Source organism: Ailuropoda melanoleuca, chromosome 5 (assembly GCF_002007445.2).
Source record: "Ailuropoda melanoleuca isolate Jingjing chromosome 5, ASM200744v2, whole genome shotgun sequence".
Lineage (NCBI taxonomy): Eukaryota > Metazoa > Chordata > Mammalia > Carnivora > Ursidae > Ailuropoda > Ailuropoda melanoleuca.
The window spans coordinates 13,133,930-13,155,364 of record NC_048222.1 but is presented as its reverse complement, the minus strand read 5'-3'; the positions used below and the strand labels follow the sequence as shown (position 1 = coordinate 13,155,364).

At 48.2% G+C, this 21,435-nt stretch overlaps 1 protein-coding gene across 2 annotated transcripts in view; it reads right to left on the bottom strand.

Moving 5' to 3' along the window:
• Positions 1-12,474: 12,474 nt before the first annotated feature.
• Positions 12,475-21,435, bottom strand: part of GFOD1 (glucose-fructose oxidoreductase domain containing 1) — a 107,528-nt gene continuing 98,567 nt past the window's right edge. For both annotated transcript variants that reach the window (XM_002917604.4, XM_034660315.1), the window contains one exon: positions 12,475-19,690. In XM_002917604.4, the coding sequence (XP_002917650.1) occupies positions 18,771-19,690 (920 nt within the window). In that variant the 3' untranslated portion in view covers positions 12,475-18,770. The remainder of the gene's footprint in view (positions 19,691-21,435) is intronic.

Below are 21,435 nucleotides of genomic sequence, written 5' to 3'. Positions count from 1 at the left end.
AAGATTCAAAAAAGCTGGTTCTTCACCACAAGATTGCTTGAAAGCACTGTAGTAGGGTTTATAACACAGAAAAGTCTAGAGGGTTTTAGGTAGGTTCCTTTTACAGGGGAAATGAGCAGCCAGCACAGTTATTAAAACATGGAGACACCACTCTTCTGAACCCCCCAATAGCTCCACTGATGGTCATGATTAAAATAGAGTGGGGGGGCAGTTATAGGGGAGAAGGAAAATGAAGACAGAGAGAAAGCAGAAGGAAAAATCTTGGTAAAGCTTCAGGAACAGGAGCTGCTTCCCTTCCCGGCCAGATCACTGCAATGAGCATAGGAAAAGTGCATTATAAAGAAACATATGGAGCTTGGAATAACTTTTTAAAAAACTGTTCCTATGTCTTGCCGAGGCACGTACATCTGATACAGCAAAGGATTCTGAGAGCCATGTAACCAACCGGCTTCCACCTCCATTCATTCCTAGTCACTTACCTTAAAAAAAAAATACCTGATTTTCAGTTGAAAGATGAGCCCTTGGCCTCCCTCCAGCTTTGGCATCAAAGAGCTGAGATTTAGGAATGCAGAAGAAAAAGTTTTAGAAGTGGTATTTCTCAGAGAAACACAAAAACCAAACAAAAAGAGAACTTGCCAAGGCATAAGTAAAATTTAAAACTAGGAGTGGAGGGGCGCCTGGGTGGCTCAGTCGTTAAGCATCTGCCTTCGGCTCAGAGCGTTCTGGGATTGAGCCTTGCATCGGGCTCCTCCTCCGGGAGCCTGCTTCTCCCTCTCCCACTACCCCTGCTTGTGTTCCCTCTCTCACTGGCTGCCTCTCTCTCTGTCAAAAAAAATAAATAGGGGCGCCTGGGTGGCACAGCGGTTAAGCGTCTGCCTTCGGCTCAGGGCGTGATCCCGGTGTTATGGGATCGAGCCCCACGTGAGGCTCCTCTGCTATGAGCCTGCTTCTTCCTCTCCCACACCCCCTGCTTGTGTTCCCTCTCTAGCTGGCTGTGTCTGTCTCTGTCGAATAAATAAATAAAATCTTTAAAAATAAATAAATAAATAAATAAATAAATAAAAGTTCAAATGTGGCAGCACCTGAGAACTTGGAAGTTAGTTCTAAGTGGATCAGAATGGGGAAACCTCCTGTAGGGACGTCACAGGCCATCAGAAACAAGACTGAATTTCTCAGACTTGCCCGCAGGTAGGTGTGGCCATGAGACTAAGTCCCTGGCCAAAGGACGTGACAGGGACAGTAAGTGTGAAACTTTGGGTCATGTCCTTAGAGAGAAGGGGAATGTTCTCTGATTTCCTTTCTCCTGCTGGCTGGAATGCAGACACAGAGATGACCCATCTAGAACCATCCAGACAAAGTCAACTTCCTAGGAAAGATAGAGCAACCAGATAAAGAAGCCAGGACCCTGCCAATTTAGCAGAGAACACCCACCACTCCAGCTTTAGCTGTTACTGGAGAGAAAAACACCCTTTTCTTGCTTAAGCCTCTGTTGTTTTAGACTCTGTTCTATGCAATCAAACATATTCAAATGAATATAGACTTCCAGAAAAATATGCCCTCAAGACCACTGCTTTGAATGCCATAACAAACAATTAGGGGGCGCCTGGGTGGCTCGGTCAAGCCGAAGACTCGATCTCTGCTCAGGTCATGATCTTGGGGTCTCGAAATCAAGATCCGAGTGAGGCTTCTAGTTCAGCGGGGAGTCTACTTGAGATTCTCCTTCTCCCTCTGCCCCTCCCCCCTTTCTCTCTCTAAAATAAATACGTCTTTAAAAAAAATTTGAACAAAGATGTGAACATACATAAAAGCGCCAACTTCACATCTGTAAGAAAATACAGCTTCAGAGAGGGGACTGGAGCTCTTTGTCAACTAAGAAAAATAGGCTTAGCAAGATCCATTCCCATCCCCCAATTCTGATGCGTTTAGCCACAGAATCCTGTTAAGTTATTCCGAATCCAGTCCTCTCTCCATCTCCGTGAAGCCTTCACTCTCTTCATTACTCCACCAATCCAAGCCATTTTGCCATCACCCCACCCTCAAAATGCCTGCAACACCATCTAATCTCTCAGCTCTTACACTTGACCCAGTTTCCCTAAATTTCAAATCAGAGGCAACTCAACTCTGCTCTCTCAAAGGACTCTCTCAACACACCCCTCCTCTATGTCCTCACACTCTCCCAGATGGGATTCTCCTGATGTGTGCTTCCCAGGAGGACCCTAAAACAATTTCCTGAGCTCAGAGACAGCTTACTCAATGTAAGTTTACCCTTTCTCCCTCTTCCCACAGACATTTATTAAGCTCTTTTTCTTTGCCGGGGTATCATACTGGGTACCAGCCTATATACCTGGCACCGGCAGGAACAAGAGAGAAGTCCAGCTGTCATGCGGCACAGATGTTTGGAGGCTCACATCTGTCTAGGATCTAAGACAGTATGTGTGATGCAGGGAACAGGAAGGGAGTACATGAGAACTTTTCTGCATGTGATTGGAGTAGCATTTCAACACAATATGAAGAATTAAAGTCTAATATTAAACAGGTGGGTGACAGGTAGCCATAAAGGAACGCTAACTTAAAACTTAGGACATTTCCAGAAATCGACATGCTAGTACTTACCATTACTTTTTTTTATAAAATAAATTGCATTGCAGACCCGGGCTCAATTTAATGTTCTATTGGTTCATCAAGCAAGTCCAATAGGAAGATAGAGGGACCTGATTTTTTTTTTAAAGATTTTATTTATTTGACAGACACACAGAGAGAGAAAGAACAAGCAGGGGAAGCCGCAGAGAGAAAGGGAGAAGCAGGCTCCCCACTGAGCAGGGAGCCCAGTGTGGGGCTTGATCCCGGCACCCTGGGATCATAACCTGAGCCGAAGGCAGATGCTTAACCAACTGAGCCACCCAGGAGCCCCAGGATCTGATTATTTTTATCAAACAATACAGAGGCACGTTTTGCAAGCTATAGATTGAAAGGAGCCCTCTTTGCTTTGGATCACTGGAATGCTTTCTCCTTGGATGTGGTCTCTCAAATGCTGCATGGAACTCTGTGTGTCTGGCCCTTCTCATTGCCAAATCAATGGGAGATTTTTAATACTGATTGGATGAGTGAAGGTATAAGATAAAGGTAGGAGTGCACCAGACACCACTGGCATTTCACAGTGTAATCTGCCCTCTATGCAGATGTTGGTTTGGCTACTACATCTCTCATTTGCTATCTGCATTACCCTTGGCAAGTTGCTTATGAGCGTGGGCTATGTAAGAGGGTTAGCAATAGTGAGGACGGTTGTAAGGATTAAATGAAGGCACTGTTACACTTGACACGCTTCCTTGGCTGAACAGAGCTCTATGTTTCTGCCAACTTTCCATCGATAAAGCTCTTGCCCTCCTACCTCTGCTCCCTTCTAAATTCATCTTTTCTCGCCAATCACGATAGAGTTACTCTCGCCGCCTATGCGCAGCCTGGGCCCCCCCCTTCCCTGCGATGCCACGCCTCCCCGCAGTGCCACGCCTCCCCGCAGTGCCACGCCTCCCCGCGATGCCACGCCTTCCTGCGATGCCACGCCTCCCTGCGATGCCATGCCTCCCTGCGATGCCATGCCCGCTTCTATACAAGTTCTGCTTCCGCCCTAGCAGCCCCGAGTGCGCCCCCTGCTGGTGCTTTGGCAGCCGTCTGGAGTCCCTTAGTCACCAATCAGCAGCCGGCAGGGCCCACCTGCCCCTACCCTCTGAGATTATCCGTCTTCCCTCAGTCCCACACGGGCCAATCAGTGCAAGGCAAGCGCCCCCAAAACTTTGTAAAAAAAAAGGGGGGGTGGGGGTGGACAGAGCAACCATGCTCACGTCTCTGCCCTCCCTAAACCTGCTCCTTTTTAAATGGGTGCCGTATTGAAAAGGATCTGATCCATCAAGTATCGTTCAGGAGAAATCAATAAGCTGCTTTTTTGAGGGATATTTGTATTTTTGCACGAGTACGTCATTAATCAGTAGGGTGAAGTTTCAGGTATAAACAATAGGACAGAAGAGAGAAATTTGGGCCTCAATGAGTCCCAGGACCCTCCAATCATACCAGCTAGACCAGTTTATTTCACCGGAAGGCAGGTTCTATTCACAGTGGAATTGTACAACGCGCTTGTTGCCTAAGTAACCTTGAAAAGCTGTCTTATGACGCACATATTATAAAACCAAAAGGTTGAAGAAGTTGTCTTGGAGGCTACTCTTTGTCATCAGAGTTTAATAATAAAAGTTAAAACACCCTCCCAATTGGAAACAAGATGATTCAAAGACCCAAAGGAACACTTTGAACAGCACGCAAACATCCCGTCAATCATAAAGGCAGTAGGCAGTCCAAGAATTAGTGTGTGCAGTCTGCACACCTTGAATGTTTACCTGTGTCCCTGAGAACTTCTAGGTGGTATGATGGGACTAAAGACCTGGCCCCTGGAGTACTAGTCTCAGCAGCAGCAAGGGGCGAAAACATGAAAGAGAATAAAAGGCACCTGTCTGCATCAGAACACCAGAGACAAAGCACGGCTCTCATTTGTAGCCAGCTGCCTGAGGCTTCCCAATTCAAGCTGAGAAAGGGCTGGGCTTTTGGCAGCTGGGCAGCTCACTGGCTGTGGGAGGCCCCGTTCCTGCATCTCCCCGAGGAGAGGGATGTTCTCTATTATAGAAATGGGGTGGGCAGTGGGCATGTGAACTGCAGGTGGGACACCAGTGTGTGCAACCCAACATCCAGACCCATGCTGTCCCCGCGGTAACTCGGGCCACAGCTGGGAAGGTCCTAGGTTGCTTCCATTTGTAGCTTTTCTTTTTCTTTCTGAAGGAATTCCCAGACATTGCAGGCTTCCTGGACTATTTACACAGTACTATTGATACATGTCACTTTGAAACAATTTACTATCTTCCCTCAGCCTTCTAATCTTATTACCTAAGTGTTAGAAGGCAGGGTGTAGGGGTGGGGGGTGGGATACCAAACTATTTTGTTTTCTGGGAAGAAGAAAGTGAGCATACCTAAATAAATAAATAAATAAATAAATAAATTTAAAAAATTAAATGTCTGGTTAAGGAAACGCCTGACTTATTCCCTTTCTCCATCCTGACCCTTCTACTTGTTTTTCACACAGGGAAGCTTTTCGGAGATTAATCACAGGCTGATTGTCATACACTTTTTGTGGAGCCAGGGGGAAAAAAAGCTTAAAGGAGGAGGTAGGAAGAAAGGCAGGTAGCTGGCTAGTAGCAAAAGGACTCAGATGCCCGTGAATATGGGGGAACCCGGCTGAACGTGAGAGCAACCTGTTCTCCAGATAGACTGGTGAGTGTCCAGTGGGATCTCTTAGGGCAGATTAAGAATACAAACACTGTAGTCGTGTCCTTTGGGGCATCTGTTTGCTTGAGTATCAACTTCTTTTTGGCTCAACTCAAATTTGTCAACACTGGAAAAACACAAAATTGACCAGCTCACAATATACTTGCCCATCCTAGGGAGAGTCAGATCAATATTAGCAATTCAAAGCCGAAGAGCAGTTCTGACCTTTTAAAAGCCCTTAGAGTCTGAGATTTATTTTTCTGCTAGAAAAGACTCTAGGAGACTATCAGCTGGCTCACCCGACTCGAAGAAAGGAAGGAATTATTAATGCGATTTCTGTTCTGGAGTGAGGCACTTGAAGCGTGGAACATCAGAGGAATTAATTTTCCGGAAACCCTGTAGCCAGTAAGGGGTGGGGAGTGAGAGTCCAAGCTCCCCACTTTGGCATGGTTCTGTCTTATATCCTGTTGTCTCCTGGCTGATGCATTACAAGCAATACTTTCCTTCTGTGCTGGGACGAGGTGGTGGGGAAGAAACAGGTGGTTACTCATCAGGCTGCTGACATCTGCAAAGGGAACAGCACCCGTGGTTCTTGAACCCTGGCTGTCCCTTAGAATCACGGGGAGAGCTGTGACTGCGCCCCCTGGCCAATGAGTCAAATCTAAGCCTCTAGGGGTAGAGCCAGGGCCTCCCTAGTTTGTGCAAGCTCCCAGGTGAGCTGAGAGCCACTGTTCTAGAACCCTGACTCTTCATGGTGGACAGATGGAAGACAGAGACTTGCCTGGAGCCATGCCCGCACTCACACTCACCTGGAGGGCTTGCTGGGCCCAGCCCCCAGTGTTTCTGATGCTCAGGTCTGGGGTGGGACAGAGGATTTGTATTTCTGCGGACCTAAGGACGCCACTTTGACCACTGCTGACCTACAGGCAACTTTCTTCAAAACCACACTTGCCTGTCTGGAGCCTGAGCGTCTGTCGTACCCCCTGGAGAGGACTTGGGGTGCACAGGTGGGCCAGAGGGTAGTTTTGATTAAGAATCCGGGTAAAAAGGATTACAGAGCACATAGCTCTGTAGTTGCGCTATTCCTCAGGTGTCCTGCAGCCCGACGAAGGTGCCAGCGAGCAAGCCAGAATATAAAAACCGGAATTGGAAGTGGCTCACATTGCCCTCTTAGCTGCAAGTAAAGGCTCTTGAAACTCCTACTAGAACCAGTGGATTTCCAGCAAACAGCTCTAAAAAGGCTACAAATAGTCTATTATCATGCCTTCTGGCAAGCCAGAAACCCAGAGCAAGAAAAGAAGCATGGTTGGAGATCTGGGGCCCGTTTGACCTCCGTGGGGCTTGTCCGGACTCCTTGCCCTCACCTTATAGGGTAATTGCGAAGACTTCAGTCACAGAATGAGGTCTGAGAACATGTTGCTCTCAGAGGAAAGGCGGCCGTGAAATGAAAACACAAAGGGTGTGGCAGATCCATCGTCCTCTGAATGTAACCACCCGTCTCTGCTGCTCCCCTGTTCTGTGTCTTTGGGATGAACTGGGCCTGAGCTAGGCTAGTCCGCAGCGGGAGGAATGGTGTGTAGGTCGGTCATACTCCAATAGAGGGGGCTGTGGAGTCGAATTCCCGAATGGATGGTGGTGGTAATGCCAGGAGAGAGGGCTTACATCATGATGTAGGAAAGACTTTAGGATTCGAAGCCAACGGCCAAGAAAGAATTCTTGAGACGTCTTTGGTGCAAAAAGGTGGTTTTATGAAAGCACCAGGACCAGACCAGTGGGCAGAAAGAGCAGCACTGGGGTCATGAGGAATGGCCCATGATACAGTTTCAAGTTGGGAGGGGGCTCGGGGGAGCATGAGTCTCTAAGGAATTTTGGAAGCAAGGTTTCCAGGACCTTGGGGGGGCTACCTGTTGTTGGGGAAAGGTTGTTTATTACCGTCTAATAAAACCTTAGTCATGAGACCCTTCAGTTGTATTTTGGTGGGTCAGTTGCTTGGGGGATGATTGCCAACGTATATCTTGGGGGTAGAGATAAAGGAAGTTTCCAAAGGAACTTTTATATATTATAGCAGACTTACAGGTTTCTGGGGGTTGGGCTAGGGCTGCCTTTTGCCCTTAGCAAAGTATAAACATCGAGGCAGCTGGGTCCCTAGAGGAAGGTCACTCTGCCTGTTTCAAGGACTTGTCCATGGGCTGTAGGTAGTAAGGAAATTTAATTTTTATTCTGCCTTTGCTTCCCACATCACATGATGAGCCATTCCAGAGAAGCAGCTATTAATTAACATGTAGGAAGGAGAAAATTGAAAAGAATCTCCAATGAACCTGTACGTTCAGAGCCATGCCTCACCAACCCAAAGATCCCTTCCATTAGATGTTGATGTATGCAGTGGCAGGGCATAACTTAACACTCTAGGGAGTGACAAAACGTTGGGGAAATTCTAATCGCCAACAGAGTCACCTCCCTGTGTGGGATTTGGACAAACCCACAATGCCAAGCTATTCAAATCTGGGAGATATTGAGACTTTTAAACCTGAGATTTTTGGGGCGCCTGGGTGGCTCAATCGGTTTAGCATCTGCCTTTGACTCAGGTCATGATCCCGGGGTCCTGGGATTGAGCCCCGCAGCAGGATCCCTGCTCAGCGGGGCATCTGCTTCTCCCTCTCCCTCTACAAGTCCCCCTGCTCATGCTCTCTCTCTGTCAAATAAACAAAATCTTAAAAACAAACAAACAAACAAATAAACAAACCAACCTGAGATTTTAAGTGATTCCTTAGCCGGGAGAGACAAGAATTGGGATACCACAGTAACCACCAGGTCACTAAGGCCGCTTTGGCAAGTGGCTAAGCTGGCACCCTGAGGCAGTCTGTGGCCAAGGCAATACTTACCCTTGACTTCTCTACGTGGCCTAGATGAACTGAGGCTCTGGTGGGGGGGGGGGGGCTGTCTGCCTCGGGCTGAAGGTCTCACGATGCTGTACTCTGGAGCTTTTGGTCCCTACGCTCGGAACCGTTCCAGAGTCTGTGGGTCAATGGAAGTGTGTTAAACCCTACAGGTACACCACCCGGTGTGGTATTTCAGGGGATTTAACCTATTTCATTTGTGAAAAGGCTTCTTCTTAGCCCTTCAGCTGGGTCAAGGACACCAACAGGCCGGTTAAAGAAAAGTACAAGTAGGCTTTGGCTCAGACTTTTGGGGTTCTTTGTGATGGGGCTTGAATTGTTTCACAAGCCCTGGCCTAATTTCTGCAAAGCTTCCAACACTGAGGATGAAAGGCATTCCAGAGCTGAAAAGGATTCTATCCTCTGGAGCGCGAGGACTGCCCGTGGTAAGGCCAACTCCGACGGGCTTAGCAGAAAACCGTGCCACTTAACGCTCTCTGTTAACAGCCACCCCTAGGAAGGATATCATTGTTTTCCATAAAGAAATATAGATCATCATTTTGCTTTGAGGTTCTCCAGAACGAAAGGGCTCTGAAAGGTGGCCAAGAGGCAAATGAGAGTAGGTGTCCCCAAAATGTCAGGCTGGCTGACCTGATCGGGGAAGAGAAGGGGGAGGCGGAGGAGGGAGCTGACATTGCAGCTCCATTACCGGGGGAACTTAAAAAAAAATTTTTTTTTCTTAAATTTTAGTAAAATATCCAAAACATAAAATTTACCAATGTAACCGTGTTTAAGTATGTAGTTCTGAGGCACTTGGTGTGTTCACGCGATTGTACAACCATCACCATTCTCTGTCTCCAGTTTTAAAAATTTTTAATTAGAATTTTAATGTAGATTTCTTTTTATAAAGCCATTAAAAAGAATGAGGTCAATCTTCTATACTGAGGTGGAAAGATGTTAAAAATACATTTAAGAGAAAGAGCCAGACACAGAGCAGTGTGTACGGTAGATATGTTTTGTGGGTACGCTCGGATAACTTCAGGGAGATAATACAGATTGTGGAGGGGGGTTACCTCGGATCGTAGTGATGGCCTGCTGGGCATGGTCTTGGAAGCTGAGGAAGGGTGAGAGACCTGTGTTTGCAAAAAATAAAAAAATAAAAGGCTAAATGTCAGATTCCAAAGTGGAGGGTGTGTCCCAGGGGCCCAGGAGAGAAATGGGAGATGGGGTGAAATGGCAGATGTTTGAAACCTGGAACACTTCAGACTTGGGAGAATTGCAAATAGGAAGAGCAACAAGAAAGGAGGGTGGGATCCAAGATACCCTTGGGGTCTGGTGCTCATTTAACGCAGTGGTTGGTACTGAAAATTCTCCAGCGAACGCCAACAGTTTGATAGCTCTGAACAGCTCTAGCAGTGAAACAGCCAGACTTTTTAAGGTTCCTGTAAGAATTCCTGTTTCATTTCTTCTCATCTGCTACCCTCCTCCTCACGCAAGCTGTTCTCAGAGCCCAGATCAGGCCTGCCAGCCGCAGAGGAACCATATTTCAGATCCTCACATAGCAGTTCCTTGTCTCCAGAACCTTCCATATCTTAAGTGCATAGCTCTGGTCTTTCATCTGTTTTCCCCGTCGTCTGCTTCTACCCTGGGCGTGAACTACCACTTTGCTTCTGCCCTCCATTTCCCCCGTTGCCCCCCATTACTTCCAGCTCCTCCTGTTTTCTCTCCCCATCGCTTCCCTCCCACTTGCTTCCTCAGCGAGCCATATAGTGGATTTCACAGCCAGATTGATACACAGCTGTTCTTTCCAGACCAGCTCTCTCTTCCATTTCCTGGCAGCAACCTGAATGTCCAGTCCAGACTCAGCCTGGCATATTGAGGAGTGCCTGACTGACTTCTCCAGGCTCCCTTGTTAGCTCCTGCGCCCCAGACAAGCAACCTCAGAAGGCTTAGAGGGACAGTGGGGGCTCTTGTCTTGCCCCTCCCCAACCCTTGTTGTCTCAATGGCTGTCGTGAGTTTCTGGTCCTGGAGTCCGAGGAGTCTGGAGTGATTCCGAAGGCAGCCTCAAACAGCCCTGGTCTGACTTCCAATTTAGACCCCTCTGTGCTCTCTCAAAGGGTGTTAGTGACTTGGAGTTCAAGACCGAGGACTGTCTAGAGCCTTGTGGACCGTGGACATGGTCTCCACATCAGCTGCAGCCACACAAGGCCCTTTTAGGGTCCCTCCTTCCTGATGGCCAAGGATGAAAGGGTCAGAGACCAAGGGGCATGCACACATCTCTGATCCAGATTGCAGTTCTGGGATTGAGCCCCATCAGTGTACTGATCATTGACCAAGAAGTAAATCAATCTAGAACTGCGCAAGAAGGGGTCCTAAAAATTTAGTCTTTCATTTTTATGTGTGGCTAAAGAGAGAGGGTTTGTCTTGATATGAGGCGATCAGAGCCTGTGTCTAAGCAGGAGAAGAAGGTGTTCCCATAATTAGGATGACATTTTAGAGGAAGTCCAATAACCAACTTAGGGCGAGCCCGTCTTGTAGAGCTGTGGTTGGCCGGCTATGCTACCAAGCTGTCGTAGTTCAAGTTCTCTCTCAGAAATTTAGCCAGCAGAGGGAGAGGCTGAAATTGGAATCAGAGGAAGCCCGAACTTGAATGAGCAAGGCAAAGGATTTTGAATATTCGGTATCAGCTTTTTTGTAGAGGTTTTGGCCTAAGTAGGCTGTAACGCTGTCTGTCTGAATGTGACTTGGCCCAAACTCTCTGAAGTGGCATCTTTTTCATCATTGTCTTGGGCAGCCTTCCAGCAGGTGTGTGTGTGTGTGTGTGTGTGTGTGTGTGTGTGTGTGCACTGCTGCCAAGTGCACCTGTGTAGGAATATCCAGGCAGAGGGATCTTTTCTGCTTAGGCAAGATTAGGGTAGGTGTGGGTTAATAAAGCGGGAGCCCACTATGTAGAGTGAGGTGAAATGATTTTTCCCCCAATTTCTATACAGAAGTCTGCATACTTTGTATATTGGTGTCCTTTGTTCTCATAACAATTGTTGCAGTCATTTTATTTTTTCGGACTGAACCACCCAGACTTGTCACAACATGTGCTAAAAACGCACAAGATAAAAGCAGCAGGAGAGAAGAGAAACTGGAAAATGGTTGTATGCATCTGTGTGTGGTGGCGGGCACGGGGAGAGGTAGATGGGCACAGGTGGACACGCAGGTTTCTCTTCCTTTGACCAGCAAACAATCAGAAGGACTTGCAATACGATTTCGTCTGTTCTTTTAAAGCAGCAATGGAGAGACTCTGAAAGCGCTGCTACTCATATCCTGTGATTTCGCAGGAGGCAGTATAATCCCTGGTTTACAAAACATGAAATGGGCTTGAATGGAAAAAAACCAACAGCACAGCAGGAGTCCAAATCTGGGAAGGCACATATGGCTCCTGATTTGCAAACGTACAGAAGTGCTAAGACGAGTGCAGTCTCCCATCAGGGCCAGTTGTCAGGGCACTCTGGCACTCAGAGGACTAGACCCCATCACAACCATACCTTATATTTGGGTTGGGCAGATGGCACTTTTAGCTTTGACAATGCACTCACCTTTACTGCCTTCTTTGGAACAGCTCCTAGATGGACTACAGTGTCGTAAGATTGCTATAAGTGCACTGTAATAATCTATATAGATGCAGGGCTTTCCTTTATTGTCTGAACAGACAGACTGCATTCGGAATTCATTGCTGTCAGGACCTGCTCACGAAGGAGTGAATAACGAGAATGTAGCTTTGTACCATTATGTCTAATTCTTCACCGTTTTTAAGTGATGGGAAAGCATGGACCAGATGAACTACGTATGTGCAGAGAGGTGGAAAGACAGCAGTGGATGGAAAGGCCAACTCATCCATGAGGAATCTCACATCATGCAAATCTGAAATTAGGCTGAGCTCGGTCCAAGACAATGGCCCTTAAAGGCTGCTGACAGGGAAGTCAGCAAAGCTGCTCTTGTGAACAATTAGGGGAGCTCGGTAGAGTGTCTTTCAGAGCTTGGTGTGAGGGTTTAGGTTAAGGTATTAAAATAATAGAGAATTCTAAAATTCGCTCCCCCATTCTGAAGTCTATATTGTCATCTTGTTGTCTGGACTAAGCTTTCTCACACACACACACACACACACACACACACACACACACACACACACCCAGATGTATCATCATTCCCATCCACATTCTTGCTTTGGATCGTACAGACTGGCCAGGTACCGAACTCACGAGCTACAGCATCTGGGTCTAATAAACAGGGAAACAGCTGGAATCGTGTCTTCTCTTCAATCTTTATTTGCTACTTTCACTTCTTTCTCCCAGCAAGGCAGATTGGAGAGGGCAGCAAAAGGCCACGTGCGAGGTGGCACGTGCCAGCTGGCTGAGCGATGCTAACCCCAGTCCCCTGAGCATCGCAGAGGTAACAGCAGGCATTGTCTCCTGGGTCTGGAGCTCAGACTTATGGCCCAAGGGCCCAGTAGGGAAGGTCACCTCCCACAGTAGGTTTGGCCTTAAAAACACTAAAAACAGTTGCATTCACTGTCCTTTTTTCCTTTTCTTTCTTTTTTTTTTTTTGCTTTAATAATAATAAAAAAAAGAAAACCAAAACCTTCTATAATTTATAAGCTATTTTTCTGCTATCTACATTATATATAAAATATAGACTCTGTTTACTTTATAACACACATCTTTTCCCCTTGATAAATAACTCTTTAAAATATCTAGTATACATGCCTTGACTTTATATATATAAGTTTGGTTTTATACATATACAAACATACATAGACTCATGGTCGTAAAGCACAATAAATACATACGCGACAATGACAACCAAACAAACGTAATTTTGGTTAAAAAAAAAAAAACCCACGAAGAAGAAGTAGTGCTGTGAAAGCACCAGGCAGCAAACAGGAAGCCATGATTGCTAGAAACTTCTCCCTCCCCTGGGCAAGGCACAGGGCACAATACTAACTATGTTTAGATATGTTTGGATGCCTGAAGGAGAAGGAGGGGAGCAAAGCAGCCGGTCAGGCCATTTGCTTTTGTTTTGTTTCTTAACGTGGGATTAGACTAGAGTCACAAGTAAGTCATGGCATTTGTAAGGAGAAGTCACGGGGCTCATTCAACCACTTAGCCCTTGTGACGGCCGCAGTGGACAGCAGAGACTGGGAAGGGGAGTGAGAGAGACAGCATGATGCTATGGTTATTCTCTAGGCCTTGCCCAACCGGCCCAGGCGAGCTTTTGATGCTGCACTAAGCGTGGAGCTATTGCATACGACACGGTCTTGTTATTACTCCACTCGCTGCTGGTTTAAACAGGAAAGAGTACAACAGAATCAAGAGTATTCAGTAGTGCAACACTTCAGTAGCCTGACTGAGAGCTAGATGCTTCGGCGGCCCTCTCAAGGGCTCCAGCAAATAGGGACTCTGACATGGGGAAGAGAAAGGTCAGTAGGCCACCGCCTTCCATGGCTAACGGATGTGGTCACTCAGATACGACAGTTGCCTCACCTCCAGGCTCTGAGAGACCACTGAGCCCATGGCCTCTGACAGCATCACGGGAGGCCTTCGCTGCTCCTGTGGGAGGGCCTGGGAGCTTGACTCAGTCAGGGTTGTCCCCTGAGACTCAGAGGGCTGCCATCAGCCTGCTTGTCTGCCTAGGGTGGGGCAGGCCAGGTGGGGCATGTGGGCCGTTGGTTAGGACACACACAGCTCTCCTGTCATTGCCCTCCTCCCTGTCCCCAAAAGAAACCTGAAATGCGGGGCTCTGACAGTTTATTTTTAATGAGCTCCCCAATGTCATGGCCTCTGCCCTGGAAACTTCAGGGCTTTGATGGCCAAAGAAAGGAGGCAGCAGGTGGAACAGGTGTCAAAAACCAGTCAAGGCCTGGAACTGTATCTCAGAGAGGAATGGCCGGTGGGGGAGGGGGACAATCTTAGCAGAACTGGCCTCAGGAAATACCAAAGATGGACATGGAGACGTGTGTCCCCCATCCTTGCCAGATACCATACAAACTACAGATAACTGATCACAATGACAATCACGATGGGAAATTTCAAACAGCTAGTTTCTGAGTACATTCGAGACATAATTGAGTTGCTAAAAAATAAATGGATTCAGCCACAGTAGCTCAGGAAATACAGTCGGTTGCAGGTCTGAGTCCTAATCTCAACTCCTCCACCAACTAGCCACGGGAGCTCAGACGGGTCACTTCGCCTCTCTGCCTCCCCGTCCCCATCTGCAAGCTCTGAAGGTACCCGTGTGTGACAAGGTGGGACTTGCAACATGGGACTTCTAGTCCTGGTTCTACCCCTAAGAAGCAGTGTGACCTCTGCCATCACTTAACCTCTCTGGGATATAAAATAAAGGATGTGAAGACACTGGGCTCTGGGGTCCCTCCGGATGCCACCAGAGCTACTTTCTCCCCAGGATGTCTCCCCAGCATGCTGACACATTCCCCACCCCCTCCAGTCCCACCGGAAGAAAAGCAATGCCATCCGAGACCTACTTTAGGACCCAGCTCAAATCCAACAGCTGGGCTGGGAGACAAGATGAAGAGAGTTGAGAGTAGAGGTATGAATACGATGCACAGGTAAATCGGAGTCAAACAAACGAACTCTAAAAGCCCCACTCCCTGAGAAGACATTTTCCTATAATAATAGGAAGGCCACACCCCCCAGAGCAAAATCCAAGGCCACCTATAATAGTGGGCTAGTGACGTCTTGAAAATCCCCAACTCTCGGGTTGGCTGCATCACCTCCAATCACAATCAACTGAGGAAGTCGATTTTAAAAGAAGCTGAGTGCCATTTCCATTTTGGAAGGGGAAGAAAAATCGACTGCTTCTATTTGCAGCTCTACAAGGAACATTCTGGCCGGACATCAAATGTGGCATCCTGTTCAACAGGACGGTGTGGACAGCAGTCGGGGAGAGCCCCCATGCAGGTCACACTGAGCGGGAGTCGTGGGATGCTCACAGGACGTGACAGGAACCCCCTCCGTGCTCGACAAGGAGCAGAGGCACAAATCTTTCTTCTCAGGAGGCAATGTGGTTTGGAGAAGAGAAGTTTTGGATTCAGGGGACTCCCCTTCTGCTTAATGGTTGTGTGACTTTGGGTAAGCTACTCTTCCCGTAAGAGCCTCGATTTTCTCACGTGTGTCATGAGAAGAACAATACCCAAAACCACAGGGTCCTTGGGGGGATTCAAGGAGAAAATTTGCCGAAAAAAACCTGCACACAGTGGATGATCGAGAAGTGTTGGCGCACAGAGAGTACCTGGATGGCTCTCTGTCGATGGAGAAGGGGTCTGGAAGTAGCTTGTCTTGGAGTCAGCCAAGACTGTCCCCTAGAGACTCCAGATACACTGGACACACAGACACTTGCCACCAGGTAGGGAAGGAGCATGTGCGGTATCCTGCACCGTCTCTCCTACTGAGAGGACAAATCATACAAGAGCTGACAGTGGTCATGGACTCAAGAAAACTCAAGAGAATCCAAACTTTCCAACGAAGCCCAGAGCATTCCAAACACTTGCAAATACCAGGTAAGAACCACTGACCTCCATCCTCTCTCAACCCGTAGCATGGGCCCAAATTGCTGGGACCAGAGGCATCCACACAATGATAGGAACAAATCAAGCAACAGGACTAAATGTAAAGACCCTAAAATGTGCCTCCCTTACACCGGGTCTTTGAAACACTGTAACCCGAGCACAGAGGGGCTGGATTGCTGTGCAGGGCTCGTCCTGCGTCACAGTCACCTGATGGCACCCAGTCCCCTGAGCGCACTATAGGAGGGGCTGGGCTTTGCCCCAGGAGGCTTTGCTCAAAGCTTGAGATCTTGGCTTCCCTTGCGGCTCCCAATCAAGGCTTTGCAAGTGGTAGTACAGGGGCGAAAAGGAGCACAAAAGAAGCACCTTGAACTCATTTCCTATAATTTTTGTATTTAAAAAATGAACTACCTAGGTCTTTTCTTCCTCTCCTTCCTGCATCTACCTAGTACATGCATTTCAGTACATAAAATTTGAGTAGATGTACTAAAATATTTTTCATGCTTTTCAAGAATATTTTTTTTTCTTTCTATACACCCTAGCCTCAAATGAGAATTTTTTGTTTTAGACACTGAATATTTATCACAGAACTCAGAGGCCTTTGGAAGAAAAAAAGTTTCCCAAGTCTTTTGGATAAGTACAGAAACATAAAATTGAAACCCCTGCAATAGCCCTACTTAGATTATAAACGACTTAGAAAAATGAGACCCATAGAGTCATCTAGTTTTCTTTCCCTTCGTCCTTAATCACAGCCTTTCAGGCTAGATAGAAAAAAACAAACAACAACAACTTCTTTCCACTCAGTGTCTACAAAAGTTATCTATCCAGAGGGCAATTGAGGAGAACCTGAACCCACACAGACCACCGCACGGCCCTCTGCTCAAACTATTACTGGGAGTCGTTCATTGTACTAAATGTCTAGTTGTGAACTGACAACTGCAAAAGCCGGCATGCTCACCAGGAAGGCATGATGTCAGAGACCATCATGTATCCTAGAGAGTGTCAGCTGACTAAAATAGCCAGGTTGCAATGGGACCCCAGGAAGTAGGGCGACTCTTTCCGGGAAGACAATCCTTCCTCTTCTGTGCTGGAAAATGACCAACTTTCCCGTGGGGTTTAGACACGCCTACCCTGCACCCACAGACAGCCGGGCGGCACAGTGTACCAACCCTGGGAGGAGGAGGGAGGGTACAATGAACTATTCTGTTCATTTTCAGATTCTGCCTCCTCAGAGCCTGGGGGGGGCCTCACAGCCCCTTAAATTCCCCTCCAGTTCTACCACCAGTCACCTGAAAAGATGTCTACACCTCCACTGTGTGCCAGAGACAACTGTTGGACTTCTGTGACCTGTGAACAAAAGCCATGGAGATGGAGACAAGTACTGGTCTCCACACCCAAGCCTGACAAATGTCGAACGGAGGATGAAGGATTAAGAAAAGCTAATCCCCCGTCTTCAAAACGTTTGACTTGGCGTTTCGTTCAAGAAAGGTCTAAATTTTTAAGAACCGTTTCAGTGACATTTGGTGGTACTGAGTGTTGACCAACCCTTGTGTGTGTGTGTGTGTGTGTGTGTGTGTGTGTGTGTAGCTTCAGTTGTTCACTTTGGAACTACCCACTCCAAGCCTGCGTCTACCATCTCTAGTAAAAGCTCTGGAAGCAGAGAGAGACAGGACAAGAGAGACAAGGGACCAAGGAAAGAAAGAATACGGTTTTTTCCAACATGAACCTTCTCAGCCCTCCATGAAGATACACCCCTGAGGGCTCTAAAACCCCATTTTAGAAACACTGAAAATTATGTTCCTGGTTGTCCTTTTGTTTAATACCTATTCAAAATCTTGCAGGTGTCAGCATCTTGAAAGCAAAGTTCAAGGCTAAGAAAAAGAGCCTTGACTTTTTTTTTTTTTAAGGGAAGATGATTATATTTGCGTGGAACTGAAGGCTTCCCTTTTAAATCCACAAAGCTGGGGGAATCCCCTAAAAGTCCTTTACCAGCTTGGCAGGAGACACGGGGGTCGGAGCCCAAAGCCCGTCCAGGGCTGGCTCGCCTTCCCTCCTGCTGGGAGAGCCCCACCGCAACACAGGGGGCCCCAGCATGTGAGCCTGTGGTCAGACCCACTCCTGCTGTGCCTTTGACCATGCTGGAGAGCCACGGGAAAGGACACTTCGGTAGCATATCCCCTTACGCTCAGTACCACCCCTACCCCAAGGAGTAGTATAAGGTGGCTCCTTGCAATTTTTTAATTGTTGACAAACCCGAAGGGCTATTGTATTCTCTGCCTCCCCGGCTCTGTGCCCTGTGAGCTCTGGTGCTCTCTTTTTGGCTTACTTGCTGTTCCCGGCCCTCCCTTACCCCATCTCAGGCCAGGTGAGGGGCAATGAACCAATTAGGAAGACGCTCCCTCCTGCTTCCTATGAGGAACACCGATCAGTCAAGATTGCTGGACATTTTGCTACCACGTACTTTTTCCTCCAGACATTTAAAGTGGCTTCCTGGAATTTGAATGTTCTCATTAGCCCACTGCACCCCTACTTCTCCCCAGACTAACAGGCTTCCAGGGACAGATGGGGATGTGCCTACTCCTGCCAGGAGCGGGTGCGGGGAGGAAAGCTGCCACCCAGTGAGCTTGTCACTAGATGGCAGGGGCCCGGGGCTGGCCAAGGAGGCCAAGGTGAAGGGGGTGGATGGGGTGAGGAGGAAAGCACCCCCTCTCTGCTTCTCACCGTAAGGGGGCAACAGAAGCTGCGAAGCCTCCTCCCCCTTTATGCAAATCTGTGCAGGCACGATGTCAGGAATAGCAGCCCCCCCCAACACTCCCAGGCCATGAGCTCAGCCTGACAACAGTCTCCGTCTGCGCCCCTCCCCCGGGCTGGGGCTCCCCTCCTCAGATGCTGCCTCCTCACACTGCCCCCCTCCACCTTCCCGCCCTGCACTGCTGGAGGCCACCTCTGCCCCACGCCTAACCCCTCTCTCTGGGCTCCACGCTTTAGACCGGCGTCCCCCTCGGTCCTCCGTCCCGCGCTAACAGTACAGGGACATCCTGCTGCGGCGCATGGCCTCGCTGATCAGGTAGGCGGGGCTCAGCTCAGGCTCCTCGGTCATGATGGCGATGTTCTGCCACTCGCCAGTCTGGCTGGACCTCTTGATGGTGTCCACCACGCACAGGGCGTACAGGCAGTCATCGAAGGTGGCGGCCATGGTGAGCGGCCGCCCGTCCCACGTGCGCCGGTCGTCCTGGTCCTGGAAGGCCTGGCGCACGGCCTGCATCATCTTGATGGTGCCGCGCAGGTAGGGCGCCGGGATGTCGCTGAAGGCCTTCTCCGGCAGCAGGGAGTTGCTGACGGGCGTGGCGTCCTGCAGCAGCAGCTCCTGCTCCGGCGCGCTGTTGCGCTGCCCGTACAGGTCCGTGCCCACCGCCAGCAGGCGCCCGGCCGAGCCCACCACGGTCACGTCCTGCTTGAAGTCGCCGGGCACGTTGAAGTTGAGGGTGACGGTGCAGCACACGCCGCCCTCCAGCACCATCTGGAAGGTGCAGAAGTCGTCGCTGGTGATCTGGCGGATGCCCTTGATGTGGTCGGTCTGCTTCACGAAGGTCTTGAGCAGCCCGTGGACCTTGACGGCCTTCTGGCCGGTGAGGAAGGTGAGCAGGTCGATGATGTAGGTGCCGACTGAGTGCAGGCCGCCGCCGCCCATCAGGTCGTCGCAGCTCCAGTTGTACTTCTTGCCCAGCAGGCTGCCGCTGTGCACCTGCACCTCGCACACCAGCAGCTCACCCACGTAGCCCTCCTCGATGAGCTGCTTCATGCGCACGAAGGCCGGCAGGAAGCGCAGCACGTTGCCCATGATGCTCATGAGCTTGGGGTAGTAGTGGGCCGCCGACATCATGCGGAAGGCGTCCAGCGGCGTGGCCGTGCGGTCGCAGATGACGTTCTTGCCGATGCCTGCGGGGCGGGAGGAAAGACAGCCGTGAGGGCGCGGGCGTGCGCAGCGACAGGGGGCGCGGCGGGCCGGAGACGCTAATCTTTGGAGCGGACCAGACCCTATCTGAGAGTCCGCTTTGCAACCGAAAATATCTCGTGGCACCGGTTACTTATGCAAAAGTTACGTAGTCTGTATTATATGTATAATATAATCTATATATAGTTATTTTAATATGTAAGTCTAGTGACTTACGTATTAAATCACGGATTTAAATATTGACTCATTTTACTGTACTTAAATAGCCTATATTTTGGAGAGGTTTTTAAAATACTTGCCCATATATAATATAAAACGTTTCATTTCATGGTTCGTGTCTATAAGTCCATAACATTTTATACACAAATATGTCTTGTAAAATACGGATAAATTTAAAATTTAAGTATAAAATATAAGTCCTATGGGAGTATACAATATCTTTTTACATATAAAATGTTTTATAAAATTATCTTCCGTATGTTTTATAACTTTATTTTATATGTAAAACATAATGTATTAAAAATGTATTATTAGAAATATGTACGGAAGAGAAGAGTGTCTCTGTCTTGATAGAACCAGAATATGTAAGCTTAAGTCATAGCCAAGGCAAGTCCGATTAAATACGAGGAAGAATTTCTTAATATCCTCCAGAGGTCTAAGCTTTTAATTCTCTCCCCTACAACCACAAACAAAGGATTATATTTTGAGTGTTATCCTGCTTGTTTATTCTACATTATGGATTGGGGCTGGCAGTGGTCAGAGATATGTTTGTTTACTGTTTTCCCGCTCTTGATCCAAAGAGTGGGTATTCCCTGCATCTGAGGGGTGGGCAGTGGCTGCTTCCTTGCAGACCCCCATCTGGCTCATGGTGGGGTTTGGTGCTTTGGGCCAATGCAGCTGGGGCCAAATAACAATTAGGCTTATTGTGATGACTGTACTGGGTGCATAAATTACAGGTAGATTCAAGCCCTTTGGGAGACTAAGTGATTCTGGGTCTGGAGAAAACAAAGGATCAAAGGAAAGAAGAGTGACAGGGAACAAGAAAGGGATTTATTCTGTAGAAGCCAAGAAAGAGGGAAGAAAAACAACTCAGCTGCACCTGTAGAGACAACCAACTGGAACTTAATAATAATAATAATAATAATAATAACAATAATAATGGAATGACACGGATTTTGTTAGTAAGCCAGATTAAAGGTTGCTAGGTGCAAAGACTTGGGGAGCTTCAGAGTCAGGGTACATGTCTGCCTGTGGTTGGTCTCTCTTGTCTGGTCATGCTTTGCACATTGACCCTCTAGTAGGGACCTGTCTATTCCAGCCACAGACAGGGGAGATACCCCAGGGAAAGGGAGCAACGAGACACGCACTCCCACCCCAGTTGTCCTGACTGCGGACATTCAACTTGACAGAACCCATGAAATCTCACAACAAGCTGAGCTGAGAAGGGTTCTGTGGGGGTCCTGCAACTGTGGGTGTCTGTCCAGAGATGCTGGCCCGTGGCTCTCATTTTCCCAGTGGAAGAACTAGCCAAACAATAGACGTGGTCAGAACAGATTGTAGGAAATAAATACGATCGATGGCTGTCAATTTCCACACACACATTTAATTCTGGCCCTCAATGAAAGGCCTGGAAGCCACACGATGACCACATCTTGTCTTTTCCATATTGGCAGAGCTGGCTGGCTTTTCTGATGACCATGAATGATCAGTAAGAAGCTCCTTTAACTCT